A 20485-nucleotide genomic window follows, 5' to 3' on the forward strand; every position below is an offset into this window, starting at 1 on the left:
ACTTATGCACTAAGTCGCACCTTTCCTGTAACCTGCAGGCTGCGTGAGCTGTGCGTGCTCCAAGCCTGGAGGGTGTCAGGCTGTTTGCTGAGAGCCAGCGTGGGCAGATGCCTGGATTAGGGCTTTTCCATGGTCCTTTGAAGTACCCATACATGATGAGCAGCACAAACTACTAGAGAGTTGACACCCTCAAGCAAGGACAGACTTTTATTCTGAAAAATCTACTTAAATCCAATCTGCTGCTGTGTAATGTATATGCCAGAGGGACAAAATATGGTGTAAAATAAGATCTCAGCAAACTGAGATCCAGCTTACATATTTGGCCTGCTTAATCCAAGGATGAAAATAATTACACAGAGTTAGTCTAAGCAATCCCAGAAGGATTTGAGCATGTGAAATATAGTCATTGCGATGAGCGGAAGGAAGGGAGAGCTACACCAGTTTCACTTCCCCTTGGCTTCCTTTGACTCGTGTGTGAATTTGGCCCAGAAAACTGTCTGGCACTGGGGCTGGTGATCATTCATCCCTTCTATTTGCACAAGAATGTGGGAAGGGCTTAGAAAAAGCTCCTCTTCTCCCATCTGGGGGCCTGGGTGGGTGCCAGTTAAGTCCAATGATTCATAACCATTTCAAGAAGCTCCTTGTCACTCTATTCTGCAGACATTTGTAAAGAAAGCAAACATACATGCCACAGCAGCACGTAGGTTGCTATGTCGGGATGGGGGGGGATCTGACTTTCCGCCGTTTGTCATAACAGCAGTGGCAGGAGAAGGAAAATAAAACCAGCTTATCATCTTAGCACGCATCCAGCCCCAGAGGCTGGGGGAAACGAAAGCGAAGAGATGTAAGGCACAGGTGGAAGCGCTGGATGCGGTGTGTGCTCGGAGGAGCAAGGAGCTGCATCCTCAGAGGGCACCGGAGCCCTGCGCGATGGCGAGGAGAAAAGCCAGCGCCTACCTGGGTGCCGCGGGCAGCTCTCCGTCCCCGTCTCCCCGCCGACAGCCGTCCCCGCTGTGATGAATGAGGTGCTTCGGGTCATTCATGGGGCCCGGTCCCCGGGGTGGGGCGGTTTTGGCCCCAAACCCCGCCTCGCATCATGTGAGCCGCTCGTGGCCAGGGCTTCCCAAAGCCAACTCCCTTTGCCCGCGTTCCTGCAAGCCTTCGTGAGCTTCTCCGCGTGCCGGGCGGCAAACGGCAGCCAGCCCGCCTCGCCTTTGAGCCTTCGCCAGGGCTTTGTTTGTTTTCTCTTCTGTTCAAAACATTCCTTGTGTCTCCCTGCCTCGCTCAATTAGCTACAATGCTCAGCTTCTGCCGTTTTTAAGCAGTGCCTAAACAACAGCCGGCCAGATGTAGAGAGACTTCGGTATGGCTGTGCTGGACAGGGAAGGTGCCACTCTGCCTGTCCCCGCTGAGTGTGATGGGTTCATCCCGGCGGTGATAAACCTGAAAACAGCAGTAGGGAAGATGTGGTGGTTTGGGGTTAATGACTAGAGTAGGGCTGGTGCCTCGGTCTTGCAGTGCCCTGCAGCCCACACTACCACGTTTTTGTTCTCTGAATTGAGGAAAGATCTTAACAATACCCGCAGTTGCAGGAGGGGTGGCAAGGGCACAAAGGGAGGATGACACTGCAGACAAGGGAATGCCTCCGAGGGGTCCTCAGCAGCCAGGAAGGGTGGGAAGCCTGAGAAAAAGGCAGCTGGGGAACAGGAGGAAGCCCTCTGGGACGACTGGGGAGGAGAGGTGAGGAGAAAGACAGAAAGGTCGTGCACAGGCAGGTAGGTCAGAAAGAAAAGTGGCCTCGGATATTTGGAGCAGTTCCATCAGATGGACCTCCAAGATGTGTTTCAGAGGTCTGAGTGAGCTGGACTATTTTCACATCCCCATGACTTGCTTATCTTTACCTATCGCAGTGCAGTCTGTCCGGGGGTTAAAACTGCAGTTTTCGACCATGTGGCAGGCTGTTGTAATCCATCTCTATTACATAACCCAGCAAATATTCTGCTAAAGTTCAGTTACATTGCAGGGCTGGTGATGGCGAGGATCAGATTCTCCTTTACAACTTCTTCCCCTTTGGAAATCAGGGCAGTGACACGCAAGTGGCAGCTTTTCCTCTGCTTGCCAAGCCCAGTGAGCAGGAAAAGGCATCGTGTTCGCCCTCATAGTGGGCACGTTCTGCTCATCGAGGAGCAGGTTGGCGTTTCTCCTTCCTCTACTCACTCCCACTGTGGGACAGAGCAGGGATTAGAGTGTATGAGACAAGCACGGCACAGGTCGAAAAAAGAAAGGGGACCAGTGTAGAAGGGAGATAAGTTATCCTTAGCCTGAGTTAGGTGGAGTCCAGCTGCTCTTGTGCTGTTTCAGTAAGGTCACTCTGGAGTAAGAGCGGACACAAAGAGGAAGGGAGGGTGACAAGAAAAATCTTGTTATTTAGCCTCTTCCTGAGATGTTTTATAGGTTGTTTGACATATAATTTCATGACTTTTCACGGAAAAGCTTTTCTAGGATGTTTTTGTCCTCCTCCCTTTAATGCTACTGCTGCCTTTGTGGTGATGCGGGACCTGTGCAGCGCTCCAAGTCTCATATTTTCTCCTGCTCCTCCTCATCTGTGTAGGGACTGGAGCCCAACCCTGCTTCTCTCTTCTCATTAGGATTCCTGGCCTTTCTCTGTAATACAGACAGCAGCTGCTGGAGGCTCAAAAACTCTGACTGTTGGTCCAGATCCCCAATTGCTCTGCATTTTAAAACAGTTTGGGTTCCAGCTCCTTCACACTTGGCTGCTGAGACTCACCTTTTTTCATCTTTTTCCATACCTTCTGTTCTAGTCCTTTTTGTTTTCCTAATCTTTGCTTTATCCCCCACTTACTAAGGCTTTCTGTGGCCCAACTACCTCTTCCAGTTAGGCTAGCGTGAATGTAGGATAAATCTGCAGGTGTAATTGGGATTGTAAGATAGGAGATGACTATACATTCCAACAGCTGGAGCCAAAACCAATGCCACCACCGTCAGCATCTTTCTTGCTGTTGTTCCTAGTATCAAAGAGAGACCGTAGCCTGGGAATGATGATATGAATCATCAGACTTGCACAATGTCCCTACTTCTACCATCTCCAGATACTTTACAGCCATTAATTAAATATAGGAGCTCAATAACGAGGAGGGTATTCATTTTCAGGGTGAGGCATTGAGAAGGCAGCAACGTTGTCAAAGGCACATATCAAGGGTCTAGCCTTGCTTTGTGGTGAAGTCCCCCATCGATTATATTAACTCACAGTCAGCAATAGGAGTCAGCAGAACAGCACCCATATCTTGTCTCTGTGCTGCCAGAACACTGATCCCCTGGGAAAATGGGTGCCTTAAAAATGCTAAGTTTTCTCTGTGTAATACAGAATAAAATTTGATAAGCTGTATCGAATTTGGGGTCAGTAGAAGAATCCTTTCTTGTTATTATGTTAATGTGGCAGTAGAGACCTTTACAGAATGGAAACTGTACTCTCAAATGAGAATTTCTGGGGCAAACCACCCCATGTAGTAGCACTGGCTTCACTGAGGGCTCTCACATTTCCTCTTCCAGGCAGTGACAGCAAGATTTGCAATACCCGAGGAGTCTGGAGTGGTTTCACCCCTTTCATACTAGTGCTGAGTCTCAGTGGGAGTTACTGACGTTGATCATCAGTCCAATGAGAGCGCTGCTTCAGTGTGACCAGACCTTGAAAACAAAAGCGTAGGGAACCTGGTCTGTTCTGTACTCATGCACATTCACAGCACATCTCCTGCAGTATGTTAAAGCATGCTGCTTCGTGCTGCGTGTCACGAACTTTAAAAAAAAGGAATAGAGAATGAGTTTGGAAGAAATTCCCAGGTTATTCAGTGCATCTGCCTTCTGCGCCCTAAGAAAATGATGAAGCATATAAGGCTGTTCCCTTTATTTCTTTTTGGTGCCTAGGTGTGCTCTCACAGTGAGCTAATACACTGGTCCATCCCACCTGTGCATTTCATAGGAAAAATTCCATGTTGAGGTGAGATGGAAAATTCTATGGTGGTGAAAGGGAGGTGAAGCAGTTTTGTGTCTTTTCTTTTACGTATTCTATGTGCAGCACTGAGTACATGCTATAATTTACAATGACTTTGCCAGCATAAATTTACTAATATTTCACCCACAATAATTTTACCAACTGGACACATATTTTTTTTCCAGCCTGTTCTGGCAGAGGAACTCACACAGATAGAAATCTGATGGTGCAATTGTACTAAAGAAAACCCTGCAAGCACAGCCAGGACTAATTACTCTAACCTCAGACCTGGCTGCTGTCCACACGACGAGGCTCTGTGCCGGCACATGGACTAGCAGAGTTTGTAGAGGAAGAAACTAATGGAGAAACAGGAATGAAAGGTTGTGCAACCTTTATGGCCCCAAAGATACTTCAACATACAACGAAGATGTTATGCCAGTAAGTTTGGGTCCGTAGATACTACTATTTAGTAAGCCCATAGGGTTAAGCCTAGAAAAATGAGGATCTTGAAGACACTTTAAAATTCATCTGTATCTTGTAACCAAGTAAAGTTATGTAATTGCCTGTGCTGACGTAAAGACAGGGATGTAACCTTGAGAGATGGCTATTCCTTTGGTATTTGATAGATTGGTGGTGTTCATTTTCCAGGATGAATGGGCTCCAGCATGGGTTGCACAGGGTGGATGAAGCTCCCTTGTAAGGAGGAACAGCTCCAGGTGCCTTTTCTGTGGCAGCAACACTGTCAGTTATCCCCTCCCCTGCCCCTGCTGACCACCTTATCCCCAAAGGTGAGCTCCAAGTGGGAGCAGGGTGAAAATAGCCCTCTGGCAACCTCACTGCCAGCCAAAAACCCATGGGGATACCACACCACTAAATATCACAGCCCCGAGCATCCCAGGGAGTCAGGCTACCAGAGGTGACTGTGGTAGGGATGGGGTGTTGATGGGCACAATGGGGCACGGTATCCAGGCTTCTTGTGCAGCCGCTCCTTTGTATGGACAAGTGCATCCCGGCTGTTTGCTGGCTGTTTGTCTTGGCAGCAAGTCCCCACAGGGAACCGAGGGTGTCATTTATCCCCAGCATCCACAGCCCTCACCAGAGCGAGCAGCAAGAGCTGGCAGGGGGCTCTCCCTGGCCTTTGCTTCACATTCCTCCACCTCTCACACAATAGCAAGGGTCCTGCAGAAGAGACCTCTGCCAATTCTCTGTCTCTTCCTTGTAGTTTTGAAATGCAGCAGTCAAGAAAAATCATGTTTTTCAGCCGGTTTTGGTTTGCTCCCAGGGCATGTCCGTTCCTCTCGTGAATCAGAAGCGGTGGCAAACACAACGTGCTGTGCCTCTGTCGGGTACATACCATCCCCATTCCTCGCTGTTAGATGGAGAACAGCAGCACGGTTTATTGCCCTGTGGATGGACAAAGAGAGCCTTGTTCCCTGTGGGACTCTGTCATGCTGATGTTTCTTTTCCACTTGGCGCTTCCATGTCACCAAAAGAGCCGGTGCGCACCCATTGGACATAGAAGTGCGAAATTAATAACCAGAAATAAAAACTCGTGAGATGGCTCTAGGGAGGGAGAACAGAGAGAAGCCAGAGGGATGCAATTTACTGCGCCTGATTCACCGTGCTGGCAGGGCGCTCTCCGCCAGAGCCAAGTGAATCAGATCCTCTTTCAGTCTCTGCTGGCACCGTAGTTATTTTGGTGTCACCATGGATAAAAGGAGCTTATATTTGGGAAGCTTTTTTAGACAGACAGTGAGTTTAGACACATTGACGTGTGCTCTGAAACTGAAACGGCCTGAGTCATCCTAACGTTACACTGGCTGAAATAAGTGAAAAAATGGGGAAAATTAAATAGAGTGGGATGTCAGGTCAGAGCCTCTCCCGAGAGCCAGGGAGGTTGCTCCTTGCCCATGCTGGGAGCCTGGCTCCTGCAGGTTTTGTTTATCTCTCTCTTTTAATGGGGCTGGAGTAGACGCTGTTGCAGCTCGTAGACAAACATCTTGAGAAAATTTCTAAGAAAAAATGCAGCTCCGCTGGCATTTTGTCTTGGGTCCTTTAAATTTGTGTGCCGCATTCAGCAGCTCTTAAGACAGAGTGGACACCCAGCCCTCAAAGTGCCTTTACCATCACAGATATAATAGCAGAGAAGAAGGGATTTATTTGAGCTGTTAATGTTTTTTGAATGTCTCAGCTTGCAGTGGAGTCCTGCCCATGGATTTTCACAGCTCTGACCTGTATCATGAGAGCACGTGTGTGCTGTTCTCACACAGTGCAAAGATGAATCTGGCACCTGAGAAGCAGCAATGTTGTGGTTCAAATGCCCATTCAGCAAACTCCAAAAGTACGTATCTTGTTTTGACCCTTTGCTCCAGTCCTGTGGCCATCAGGAGGCCATCAGGAGGTCATACAAACCTTCTCAAGTGAGACACTGAGCTGAGTCTTTTAAAGACTGACATTACTTTCTGGGAATTTGGGCCAGGCCCCAAACAAGATAAAGAGCAAGTGTAGAAGACGTTTGTGCTAAAACCTTTATATTTTAGGATTAGGCCAATTATCACAGTTTGCTGGTGCAGACATTTTCTTCTCCTACTTATTTGTTGTTCTGACTCAAAAATTATCCGTGGAAAACATTGTCTCAGCATTCATCAACAACTGCAGAATGCTCCCGGCATCCTCCAGATGTCAGGTCTGAGTGCAAGCTTGTGCTTGCCTGGCTAATAAGGAAAACTAGCAAATTTTTGTTTACCTGTTTCCCACCTGTATTATCATGACAGTCAGCTAATGCAAGGGCAGATGAACGTAGCCAGCAGAGACAGCAGCTTACGAAACAAGCCTATTTTTAACAAGCTTCCCTTCCATGCTGCGGAGGAAACAAGGGATTTAATATGCGCTTCTTGATGTGGGATTCACTGTGTGGTTTTCCCCACCCTTGTTCAGACGAGCCTGCCTCATCGCCAGGCTAAAACCCCTTCTGTCTTTCTCCTGGACTTGGCAGGCTTTCCCAAACTCACATCACATGCTCCAGGCAGCCAGCCAGCCTACCTGTCTGAGAAAAACAGACCTGCTTTTCCCTGCCGCACCCTGACCTCTGAGGATGATAACCCGCTGGCAAGAAATATCAGCAATAACTGTTTGGAAAACAGACGCCTGTCAAGTTTCGCATGCAACCGGCTTTCCCTGCCGCCTCCCTTCCCAGCGTGGCCCTCAATGGCCACCGGGATGCTCCCCTTGCCCGTGACCCACCACAGCATCTTTTCACACTGCTGGAAAACTGGTACCAGAGAGATCCCAGCCCATGTTTGTGGCATGGTAGCATGCTGTTTCCTGAGCAAGAAATACCCAAAGCTTTTTGCTAATTACTGGGGAAAGCCTGGAGGGTGGCGATGTGGAGCACTCTGCTAGTGTTAAACTTTTATTTGTTTCTATCAGGTAGCACCTAGAAGTCCCAACAACACGTCTCTGATGTGGAATATAGTAAAACCCATTAAACTAGTTTATTTTCTAAGTAAATAAACCTGTGCAGGCAGAGAATCAATAGGAAAATGATGCTGAAAGAAAATCTTTCCCCCAAAACTTACATTTAGTATATTTTGAGAAAATCAAATGAAATTACTGTCTGGGTGTAGCCCTGAAATATTTGCTATGATCTTGCACCAATTCAATTACCTAATCTAAACACCAGGTAAGCAGCAGAGGGTTGTGTTGTATCTTTTCAATGGGTGGAGAGAAATGACTTATTCCTTGAGTCGGCTCCTTCATGTCAACAAGGCAATTCAAGCAGTGAGATACTACTTTGTCTACTGGGAGTCTGGCAAGCAATCTATGACTTTCCATTGTTGTGGAAAATATAATCCTAAATTATTTACTACAGAAAAGCAGAAATAATCAGGCATATTTAAAAAAATACTCTCCACTTTTTGTCTATCAAAATGTTTACAGACTGTGTTTTGTAGATAACAACTTCTTCTACCAGAATAAATAGCGAGCAAATTTATTGCAAAATGTAAATAAACATAGATTTGGTATGTTTTAGGAAAAAAAAAAAAAAAAAGATACTGTAGAAATTTCAGATTCTTGGCATTTTTGTAGACACAGCCTTAAGACTACTAGTTGCTTATTTTAAAACAGGATAATCTGTGCATAAACTAAAGAACAGAGTTTTAATTTATTGATATGCTTCTGCCAGCTAAGAACTGGTTTTCATTACTCTTTTGACTCATTATTGCAATCATCACTGTTCTGTTTCAGCAATATTTTACATTCAAATGTATATATTTTCCCCTTTAAAAGAGGGGTTAGATTTCTAATTTCCTTCTGCTCTGCAGTAGGGAAACACAAGAAAAAAAAATGCCCTTCTTCCAGAGTGCTGTATTGTTCAGCCAACAGATTGAATACAGAGCATAGGACACATTGAATTTGCAAACACACACTATGCAGCACAGCTTTTAGCTAGTGAAAATGCCAGGTAGATTGTATCATGCACCATATCCTGCCAGTCACTTCCTAATCGCTATGAGAAATGAAGGGCAAGCATGTGAATTAAGGCATGCAATCTGAAAGAGTTAATTTAGACACAATTGAATTTAATTTGTATACAAAGTCAAAGGCTTCCCCAAGCTTAGCTTCAGCATAATGTAGGCACCGAGGAAAGTTTAGAGGAGGCTTTTCTTAACACTATTTTTCCTTATCTGATTCATGCAGCATCAGAGAAAGCCACACCCTAGAAGCTGCAGGGTTTGCCTCGGCGGTTGATTCGCAGCTAGCAGAGCACAGAAAAGCAGAAGCAGAATACAGAAAAGTATAGAAAATGTAAGCCCACCACTGGCTGGAGATCCTGGCCAGTTAGGAAGAACTAGATGAAAGCAGTCACACATCTTGGTAGATTATGGTGGTACAGCAATAACAAGAGAGGAAAACTTTGTCTTTGCAGAGGATCCCAGTGCAGAATCAGTCCCAATCCAGAGGAGGAGACGAAGACTTTGTGACTCTGTGCTGCAGGAAAAGTGCAGCTAGACTGAAACTAAATGCTGACACACTCCTTAGCCTCTCCGTGAATATACATCCTCGGATGCCAACCAGATTATTCCGGGCTGCCCTGCATTGCATTATGCCTGACTGATCACTGCTTGCAGAGCTGGAGCTTCAGGTCATTGCAGAGAGAGAAAAGGAGTGATGTGGATGTTCCTAGCCGAGCCCAAAGACACTCAGGGAGATTGATGAAGGATACCCGGGCTGCCCGATTGGCTGCTGCGCTCCCCGAGCTCGAGTTGAGAGGGCAAACAGAGAGAGCGCAGCAGCCTCCCAGGGACGGAGAGAGCCAGGAGAGCCCCGGGGGGACAGGAGCCAGAAATGGCAGGGCGAGTTTCTGCACGCTTCCCTGGGAGAAAGCAGGGAGGTGGGCAAGGAAGGGGAGTGGACCCCTGGATTTTTCCCTCCTGCGAGGCAGGGCCAGGTCCAAAGCCCCCCAAAGCCAGCAGAAGGGATCCCACTCATCTGCCAATGCTTAAAAATCATACACTTTAAGTCTGTTCTCCCAGCGAAGGAAGGGGCTTGGGACCCAGCCTGAGAATGAGATTCATCTCATTTTCCAACCCGAATTTCCAAGGATGGAAAAGAGCAAGATATAAGTTATATGAAACTCTTTAGTGCTGCACTTATTAAAATGCTCGGTCGTTTATGCAAATGCAAATCAGGCAAAGAAATCCCTAAACCCCTCCATGCTTTTCATTAGTAATTTTTATAAAACATGGGAATTGTGCTGCCCATTCCACATGCAGCCAGCCCAGGGCCAGAAACAGCTGCTGTGCAAGAATGTGCACTAGGTCTGATCCAGTGCCCACTGAGATTAGTGAGACCAGCCTTCCTGATCCTGGTGGGAGCTGAGGATAAAAGTCAGCAACCAGCGCAAGCCAAGAAGTGAGTATTGCTAGAGGCAGGGAATGTGCCCGTACTGGCACCCCTGTTTCCTGTTAGTGACTATTACAGTGGTATTGGTAAGGAAAATGGGACAGGAAGGGGCTTCAAATCTTCCTGATAGAGCTGGATGGTAGGGAGTGCCCCTATCACAGGCATTTCAGGGCCAGGACGGTGCACATGTGACTGCACTGCTTCTGGCACTCAGGTTAGCTCATACCCAGTCCTCATGTCATCTTAATGGGCATAATCCCCATGACACCAGTTTGCTGGTCCCAGCCAGGACTGGGGGGATTCAGTGCCTCAAAGAGCACAGGCGTGCTGACTGCCACCAGAAGTGGGGTATGTGGACTTCTGAGGGTAGGGTTCAACTCCCATGACTCTAGACATCTACAGAATAAATGTCTGCACCCTGTGTCCTGCTGCAGCCAAAGGGCTATAGTCATCCAACCTTATGCTGGTGTTAAGAGACTATTCTTGACTTTATTGTCTGTACAGACCTCAGAGCCTACAGTCTCGACTCCATGGCTGTAAAACCTGGACACCCTGACCTGCCCAGAGGGCCCAAATGCCAAGATGGATGTACCTACACCGCAGGTACTTGCAGTCAGGTGAGAGGAATTCCACCCAAGGTGTTTGTGGGACTGTAGATGCCTGATGCAGGAGATCAAAAGACAGGACTGAAGTTTGTGTTAAATACACCAGCCCAGATGAACAATCTGTCACAGTGCAGGGCCAGGGCCTGTGCCAGACACAGCCTCTGCTGTAGGAAGGGAGTGCAAGGTCACAACTCTTGCTTGTGTGGGTCAACAACGCTCTGCCCCTGTGTGTCCCTCACACCTACCTGGACCTCAAGAGGGCTTGAGAAGAGGATATTTACCATCTCAGCACAGTCTATCGAGGCACCATGTGGGTAGGAGCGGTAGTAGCAGTTAATAAAATATTTCACTTTTCACATAATAAAATAATTCACTGGAACAGGCTCCCCAGGGAAGTAGTCACTGCACCAAGCCTGTTGGAGTTTAAGAAGCATTTGGGCTGTGCACTTAGTCACATGGTCTAATATTTTGGGTAGACCTGTGCGGTGCCAGGAGTTGGACTTGATGATCCTTATGGGTCCCTTCCAATTCGGGATATTCTATGATTCTATGATTTTATGATTCTATGATAAATTAATAAATATTCTGCTAGAGAATTTATATTCTGCTACCTATGCCTGATGGCATAAATCCCTGGATGGCAGAGCTAGTCCAAAGCCCTACCACTTGTCACAGATCGAGCATGGGGCAGATGAATAAGAACATAGAGAGAAATGACTCAGGGATTTTCTGTGCGCATAGGATGAACTTTCTCTGTATTTACAGAACCAGCTGATCAGGAGAGTGGTGTGGCATCTGACAAGTGAATTATTCTTAGTGCAGCACAGGAATTAAAAATACATGTGTCATTTCCTACTGTTGACAGGCCTTTACAAATTATGCTTTTGAACATAGTAAAATATTCAGTGAAGATGAGAACAGTTCCAGTAAAAATGCACACGCAGGCATGCGCACTCGTGCACACACACAGAAAGTAGAGCAGCTCAGCTGGAAGATTCCCCTTATTTACTCATTTCAGCCATGAGATTTCACCTACAAAGCCAAAATACTTCTTGGAGCATGTCCTTTTTTTGGTTAGTTTTATTTTTGCCTGTAATATCAGTACTGAATTCCCACAGAAAGCAGAAACTTTGCAGTATAAGAAATGCCATGATATGTCACCATCTGGCCCAGGAAGCAGCAAGGCAGGACCAGGAAGAGATCCATAGCTGGGAACTAGATTGAAATGAAGTTTTGGGGCTTAAAGTATGACATGTTCAGAAATTATTCTAGCACTGGGCTGCCATACACTCCAACTCTCTGCTTGTGCTGCTGTCTAATGCTGAGCACACACACACTCCGGAGGCACCTCATTTTTGTTGCCCAAGAGGTTGGATCTGCTCTGGCATGTACCCACAGCTGTCTGGTGGGAGAAGCTCAGTCTTCCTGGACTCCTGCGCCTCCTCAGCCCTGGATCTCTGCTGGATCTCCAGAGATGTTAGGTGTCCTTGGAGCATGCGTAATCCACACTAGCAGATCTGGGTTTCTCAGCCTGTTGTGGTTTAGGGTGGTGCCCGATTTTAAAATAGCACTCCAGTGTGTGGGGCACTCTCCTGGAATGCTGATGGTCCAGGCCCAACTCGCTCTCTGTTTTGCGAGGGTTTAGATCCACACCTTCCTTAGCTCAGAAGAACCAGATAAATGAAAAAAGGGCAGTCTGGAAAGCATTGTCTGTTGGGGCCTGCTCCTGCGGGGGCTCTCCATGGGCCGCAGCCTCCTCCAGGCCACATCCACCTGCTCCACCGGGGGCTCCTCCCCGGGCTGCAGCGTGGAGATCTGCTCCGTGTGGGACCCACGGGCTGCAGGGGGACAGCCTGCTCCACCAGGGGCCTCTTCACAGGCTGCAGGGGAACTGGTGCTGTGTGCCTGGAGCACCTCCTGCCCTCCTGCTGCACTCACCTTGGGGCCTTCAGGGATGGTTCCCTCACATTTCCTCACTCCTCGCTCTCCCAGCTGCTGTGGTGCAGCAGGATTTTTTTTTTTCCCTTTCTTAAATCTGCTTTCACAGAGGTGCAAACAACATCACTTACTGGCTTGGCTCTGGCCAGCAGTGGGTCCCTTTTGAGCAGTCTGAAACTGGCCCTTATCTAACATTGGGCAGCTTCTGGATTCTTCTCACAGAGACCACCCCTGCAACCCCCGCTACCAAAACCTTGCCATGTAAACCCAATAGAGCCCATCCTCCCCAGCCCTTCCCAGCCTTCCTGCTGGTCCCCACAAGTATTCTCAACCTGTGAATACAGCTGAGGCTACATTTTCCTGAGCATGTCCTTTCTCTGTAAAACCCAAATGCCTCAGCCTCTGAAGATGTCCTCCCTCCATTGTTCATTATGTCTAACCAGGTGGAGATGCCCTCAGGGCTGGCAGCTGGGTCTAATGGCAAATGTGTCATGGAAACATCCACAGATGACAGAAGAATAGGGAAAAGCAATTGCAATGTGCTAACACTCCCCTAAGGGGCTGTGAATGAGTACAAGATAAAAAAAGACAATAGCAGGCCTTTCCCGTGACATTTTGTACCCAGAAGAGTTGCACCAGGGGAAGAACAGCCCCTGGTGCAAGTACCCCATGGGTTGTAGATGGGAAAACTGCCTGTCCTGGGGCCTTTTTCCAACTGCTGCTCTGTGTCCCTTTGCTGCTTGTCATGACTTTGCTTCACGAGACCAGGCTGCCTTGGCCATGGCATGACAGAGCTGCAAGGCCAGAGCAGACCGCCAGCAGAGCAATGTCACAGAGTGAGGCAATGTCATCACGTTCCAGAAGGAGGTCGGTGGTGTGATACTTCTGGACCCTCTGCTTCCCACAAAGTCTAAAAAGACCCCAGAGTGAGGTACTGGGGTAGTATGTTTGTGTGAATAAAAGAGAGAACAACTGAAGTGTCTTTATTTTATTTTTTTTAAGAGGGACAGGTACAGTATAAGTTCATTTTCACTATAGGGTGAATGGAATGAGAATGCATCTCCAAAGAGAGATTCCTCCCCCATCTTCAGTGCCAGGCCTTGAAGACGCACACGTCTCTCCATTACTACACAGGGAGCATGGAGGGCAGGTTCAGTCCAGTTGTGCCATTTCATTGCATATGTACATGTGCACAGTGCTCATCCAGACACCTCAGAGTCTCTGAGATGTCTTTGTGGGGCTGGCAGAGCCAGCCAGAACCTGGGGAAAACCTGGATGCTTCCAGAGTGGCCAGCTGAGGCAAGGCAGGCTCCCTAATCATCTCAGAAAGCACCACATGCCAGAATTTGGCCAACCGAACCTAGCCAAGAAGGTCTAACCTTTACATTGTTAAAGCCAGCTCAACACAACTGTTCTGTATCTTGACCATCTGAATAACTGGTAGATTGGAATTGCTCTGTGCCGAGTATTTATTTTTCTACATACATTCCTATTTATTTGGCTTGATTTCCTCTTTCCCTTGCAATTCAGCTCTTCTAAATACTGAAGCACCTGTAAAGGTGGCTCTTCTAGGGAGCTTGTGTTTCTATTCTCTCTGTATGTGTTTATTGGATAGCAAAGGTAATTGGGGCTTCCTCTTAGAAACTTCCCTCTCTGGCTGTATGACTTAGCTCATTTCATGAGTAAGGCTCTTCCAGCATGATTGATTTATTTACCTGGCACACCACGTTCCCTCTGCATTGTTCAAGGAGGGCAGCCCACACAGGAGCACAATGGCAGGGTGAGAGCAGGGTATGGACCAGCCAGGCTGGCTGCAGCGCACCTGAGTTCCTCCCACAGCTGGTTCATGGGCAGCTGCACAATGAGGCCATTCTTCCCTCAGAAATAAAAGGACTAGAAGAGAATTTGGGCTGGAAATCTACTGGAGGTATCCTGATATAATTTCTCCAAGTTTTGGCTGGGTCAGCCCTCACCACATCTGAATGCTAATGTGTTTGAATGACATTGCCATGGGTCAGCGACGGTACGTACAGGGGAAGGAATTCCAGCTGTCCTCTTGCTTTGCAGCTTTCATACCACTGAAAGGTTAATGGGGCCGAATGCCTCCCTGATCCTCGAAGACGTGGGGAAAACACGAGGATCACAGTTAGTCCTTTGAAACTTAGAGCTGGAGGAAGGCTGATTGGCCGCTGGCATCTGTTCTCAGCAGGGCCGGCTGCGTGAGACTTGCAGTGTCTTCTCTAGTGCTCCAGCTGCTCTCCAATGGCATGTTTCTTAAGTGGGAGAAGCTCCTTCGTTTCCCCAGGACCGGATGGCACTGTCACTCTGAATTTTAACTTCCCAGGTTGCACAACTGTCTGCCAGCCTCTGTTCTGACATTCCAACCTGCATTTGCACTCCAGCAGCCAAATTAATACCCTTGCTCTTGCAAAAACCCAAATCCCTCTCTCTTCCTTCCCTTCATCCTTGCTTTCAAAGAGAGGGTCCCTCCACTCTTTAGCGCTGCTTCTCAATTGCTATTTGGTGCTCAGAAGGTGTTGCTACTGCATGTGTGAATATGGAAAATGGCTGGCATGAGATTTTTCCACCGAGATCTACTGGGGCTAGCAGGAAGCTGCATTGTCCTGGGAGATGTGCAGTCTGCCATGCCCAAGAGAAAATCCAGCAAGTCCTGCCCCAGCCTCCCCCACCTCATCAATGGCCTCCTGAAGTGCACCTAGTCATATTGCTAGGTCTCTTTTGCTTAGATTTATGGTCTGGCCAGCTCAGCTATTTGTGATGCTGCAAGATAGCTTGCTGCAACCTCTCCTGAATTAGCTGTCATCTTATTAATCATATCAGCCTCTGTGCATTTTTTTTGTTTGTTTGTTTATCTTTCTAGACTCTAAGGTGTTTTAGTCTATGTGGCATGGACAAGTTCCAGTGACTTCTCACACCTGACTTTTGTGATGTGGGATCTGCTGAGTTACACAATATTCTCTGCAGGTAACATCCAGAGTGTCACTTCTCCAGGGTAAAAATGTGCTTAGGGAGCTGCTCTGATCTCAGATGCACAAACCTTTTCTGGCACAAATGCAATGTGAAAGTAAGGCAACAAAGTTCTCAGGAGCCAAATGGGTGTTATTCATTTCTGTCATCCTGTAGTCTTGCTGCTTTAAGCAATACTTCAAGAACAGAACAGAGAACTTAGAAGCAAGTTTAGAAGTTGCCTGAAACTGTGCCTACAGTACCTCCAGGCATGCAAATCTAGTAACTGTGCACGAAAAAATAGATACAAAATATCAAAAAAAAAAAAAGCCTGAAAGAAAAAGACCTGCCCAATTTCCCCCTTCCCTCCTTTTGAAATATGCCTGTGATTTGTTCAGCTGCTGGAGCTGTGCACATGAAGTATCCAAAGTGCACTTGTGAGTCACCACGTGGTCCCTGCTGCAGCCCCTTTGATGCCAAAGCAGCCCAGGAGCATTGGTCTTTAGCCTGCACAGTCCAGATGCATGAAAATGCCCTGAACTTTTCTAAGGAAATGTGGGCCAGCTGCTGTGTTCTCTCTAGTTTGACATCTTTTTAAGGTCTCAGTTAGCTGGGGCCTCACTACTTTGCTGGACTGACTGAAGAATCTAACATACAGGTCTTGATTTTTAAAGATCTTTTTTTTTCCTTATGTGTGCATGTTTGATGTATGCATGTGAGTTTGTATTAGTGCATCCCTGGGGCAAGGGAGGAGGAAAACATGCACTGTCCAGTGAGTCTCTGTAGCATCCTGTTTTGATGTCCTGACTTGGCCATCCCTTGAGGCCAGGCTCCTCTGACCAGCTGTTTGAAGCCATGGAGACACTGGACTACTCCATATAGTTCAGCATCTGATGCAAACTGACAGAGGTCTGACCAAGACTTTGAGAGACTGTCCCTCTCTGTGGTTATTATTTGTAAAGACTTTGGCTTTCACTGCTGACAAAAATGGGCTGTCTGTGCCTCAATTTTGGGGAGATTTTCTATTATTGCATTCAATGCATTTGCAGGAGTTCTCTTTCTTGTGTCAGCTTTAGCCTCCTGATAAGCCTCTAAGCAGAGATCAAGGCTTAGACAGAAAATATTTCATTGCCTTAAAGCACAGAAAAGACTTAGGCCAAGTTTACTCTCCTGGACTGTCATCAAACTATAGTAACACAAATGTGCAGTACAGATACACTTTATAAAATATATTCATTTTCAGGCCTCTTCTTTTTTTTTTTGAGGCAACCCAGAAAGACTCTTTAGTTAGTGTTCTAAGGTTCGTTAAGATATATCTGAATGTTTCTGAGTGAAATCTATCAACCTCAAATACATCAAACCTTTCATTTTTATAAGAATCTACCATCAAACTCTGACTTGTCCAGTTATGAGCACAGCTCATTTTTCTCCTTCTGTCTCAGGTGTTTGAGTCCCAGAAAACCAATTACAGAAAATTCTTCCACACAGAGACATTTTTCGTCATTATTTTCCTTGGGCTATGACGAGATATTGTAAGCTTGGGAAAATGCTCACGGTAATCTAAAGCCTGCCAGTTTTCTCTAGATCTATTTCCCAATCTCCTCTTCCTAGCTTAAGAGAAAACATCAGTGCAGAAAGACCTCTTCCTCCAGAGTGGTTGGATCAATGTTGCTTCATTAGCCAGCCAAAAAGTAATGATCTGTTAGCTACCTGGGCGACATGCATTACCCAGATAGGTAAAAAGGTAGGAATGCAAAAGGATTTAAATGCTGCAGGGTTGAGTATTTCAGCGGTTTACGCCATGTGTTTCCCTATCCAGCTCTGATCTGAGTCCTGTGCCTAGGAAGAGCTAGGCATATAGAGTGGGATTCAGCAAAGCAAAGAAGGATCAATCATCTAAATTATCCTGCAGAAAATGGCAATGGGAGTAGCAGGGACAGGCAAAGAGTTACAGACACTTCGCTCTGAGCTGTAGAGGTACTGGCTTACACCTTGGTTTTGTAGACGTTGAAAGTTCGACATGCTACCATGGACAACATGGACATGAAACCCTTGGAGATCGTGTCCAAGTCACCCTTTTGTCACAAAACACAGCTAGGGAGATGCCCTTCTTTCTTTGCATGCAATAGCTCGGTGTTTGGAGGACTCTTCAGGTAGGCAAGAAGCTGAAGAGCAATTCCCTTCATTTCCTGGAAGAGGGCACCTGAAGGTGGCTTCTCTCACTGTACAAGAGCCTTTTGTGAGCATTGTCTATGCCACAGAGAACTGCTGCAGTAGCGAAGAGATGCATTGTCCTACATAAAAACGTTCAAACCGGTCTCTAGAGTATCTGGGGAAATTCATTAACTGGTGGGTACCTCTTCTTATTCTGTGTGTTGCCAGAGGCCCTGCTCCAGAGCTTGCTGGCTTGGAGGACGCTTGCTTTGTAAAGCTCATCATGACTCATCTCTGCAAACTCATCTACCACATGAGAAAAGCCTTTTAACCCCAGGGTCTCGTGTGTTGCTGAAATCTGCCCAGTACATCTTTGCTAACAGGTCTTCTCTGTCTACTGCAGATTTATGTGTAACACTTGGCCTTTGTTGCATCTGCTCTTTCTTTCTCTCAGCCTCGTCCATGCCAAGATCATTCCCCCAATTTCCCGAGGCTGGCTTTGTGGATAAAAGCCTTTTACTTTTATGGAGATGACTTCATAACAAGTGGCTGACAATCCTTCTGGCCATCTCCTTCCCCCATCAGTTGGGCTCCCAAGGGGGCCGCTCAGGAGGTGACAACGAATTAAGAGCCTTCGGAGTGTTAGCAGACTGATGTGCTCTGGTACTGGCTTGGCAAACGCACGCTTCGTGCAGCTGCGGTCATTCCCCAGTGACCAGGCAGGGAAGGGTGATGGCTTCGTTCTGCTGTGCTTGCACTTTACGCTCAGCCTGTGACTATCAGGTGGCAAGAAGCACCCAGTAGGCCAGATAAAAAGTGCCCTAATGAACCAAGTGGTGGTGAAAGTTCATATTTGAGTTGGGCTGACACTAAATCCCCACTGGTGCCCAGGCTGGGATGGGACCTTGGGCAGGGCTGGGACCTTTACATGTTGCTCTCCCTGCCAGCACCCAATATGTGGCATGGGCTAGGAGCTGCTCGTGATTTCCACTCTTTGCCTCTGGACGGGAGTCTCACGGCTCTCCAGATGACGCTGCTTCATAAACAAAAACATTCACCCAGTTCCTTTATCATTTCCTGAGCAGGCGCATTCGTCTCCGTCCCACTTGTGGCTGGCAGCCAGTGCCTGGATCTATGCAGGAAATCTGCCTTGAACAATATGTGAGAGCTGCCAAGAAATGCATTGCTGTTCCCCACAGGCACCAGCAGACAACATTATAATTACTTATCCTCGGGAGATCGACTTGCGCATGGTGTTTCTTCTCAGAAAAAGCCCAGCACTTTCATATTGCACAGTAGCTCTGGAAGAGAGGAGGAACAGTGCCTGGGGCTGTTATTAGACCCAGATAGCAGAGAGGTGCTGTGGGATCGTTTCGGTGTTGCGACCCTCATAGTGCCCAGTGCAGCTGCATGTTGTCCCGTCCCACCGGGCTGGGCACTGGCTGTGGCTGTGGGATTTTTGCCCCTCTTGGCCATAAGGAGTGGGGAGCACAAAAAAGGTGATTCTGCTGCTTATCAGAGTTTTACCTGGTCCCCAATAAGGTGGGAGCCTTTCATCAGGGCTGCTGTTGTTTATCTATCTCCTACGTGCTTACCTCTGTGAAAGGAAAGCATGGCAGTGACTCAGCCACCACAGCAAAGGCTCCAGGAGCAGCCGTGCTGCCAGCACACAGACACATCACCCGCTGCAGCCGCTGCTCGTCGCTGCTGTTAGAGCCTGGGACCGGATCCTGCACTGCTGGTAGCAGGAGCCATCGCCCCCGCCCTGCACAGCACCGCCTCCGGGCACGAGCCAGCCAGGAAGGCTCACAGAGATGGCTTTTTGCCTCCTTGGTTGGCCCGATGCTGTTTTCCAGAGAATAGAGACAAAAAATCAGATGTGATGCTCTTGTGCTGATCTCCTTGCGAAAACACTGCGTGTGTGAGCAAAATGGTGATCCCAAACACTAAAGTGGTCACGTAGCTGAAGTATGCACGTGGCTGGAGGAGGGAGAGGGAAGGTAACTCCTGTACCCTGGGAGGTAACCGGGGATTTTCTGCCTCCCTAAGTGTCTCTGCTCTATGCCCAGTACAGAACCACAGAATCGTGGAATATCCTGAGTTGGAGGGGACCCACAAGGATCATTGAATCCAGCTCCTGAAGGCACAGGATTGTGCCTTGCAGAGATTTCTGAGCCTTTTGGACAGACTCTTGTCAACTGTGTGCTTGAGCAGAGCTCTCTCCAGCATCTGGCAAGGGGCTGCTGACCACCTGCTCTTTGCCCTTCTGGTGTCCATCTGCAGTGTCCCATTAAGCACATTAGTTTCTTCACATTGATCATCACTGGCTGACATTGCCAATATAATATTACCATCCAGCTTGAGCTATACCCCAAAACGTGCCCCTCTCTGGGACCAGCATCCTTTTCGGGATTGTGAGGAGACACCTACACCCAGCTGGGACACCTTCACCACCCAGGAGGCTTGCTGAAGACGTGTAGACACAACATCTTTCACAGATCTCCTAAGATCTTCTTTTCTTTACAAGTGGAATCCCAGGACGCAGGTTTGGTGAGTGAAGGGATTCAAATCCCTGCTTGCTAACCAGTTAGCCCAGTGTGGGCTGGTGGGACTTCCCACCACTCCTGCTGAAGACAGGTCTGCTGTGCAGCAAAGGACTCAAACTCAGACCAGATAGAGCAAACATGACTATGACTTAGTGGTCGGGGTATGCAGATGGCTGCCAAACCCTGCTGTGCATTTTACATTAAATATTTAACAGATAAAATAAGGAAATGGTTTTCTAGAGCAGTGTGCCCCTTCTCCTGGGTAAGCAGTTTGACTGCTAAACCATCAAAGTCATCATTTTTTCCCCTGCTGCAGATGCTCTGAGATTTCTTTGCATTCTGGAATCAGCAGGAAACAC

General features: G+C 47.5%; 1 protein-coding gene across 2 annotated transcripts in view; it reads right to left on the bottom strand.

Annotated features, from left to right (window-relative positions):
• The window catches only part of AHNAK2 (AHNAK nucleoprotein 2), a 74480-nt gene extending 65431 nt beyond the window's left edge, over nucleotides 1-9049 (bottom strand). The window contains exon 1 of one of the 2 annotated variants that reach the window (XM_080592819.1): nucleotides 8829-9049. In XM_080592819.1, coding sequence (XP_080448945.1) covers nucleotides 8829-8883 — 55 coding nt within the window. In that variant the 5' untranslated portion in view covers nucleotides 8884-9049. Of the gene's footprint in view, nucleotides 1-957; nucleotides 1055-8828 lie in introns of those variants that run through there. The other variant, XM_080592818.1, reaches the window with a different exon arrangement.
• Between the last annotated feature and the right edge of the window lie 11436 nt (nucleotides 9050-20485).

Source organism: Anser brachyrhynchus (assembly GCF_964034855.1).
Source record: "Anser brachyrhynchus genome assembly, chromosome: 5".
In the NCBI taxonomy this organism is placed as follows: domain Eukaryota; kingdom Metazoa; phylum Chordata; class Aves; order Anseriformes; family Anatidae; genus Anser; species Anser brachyrhynchus.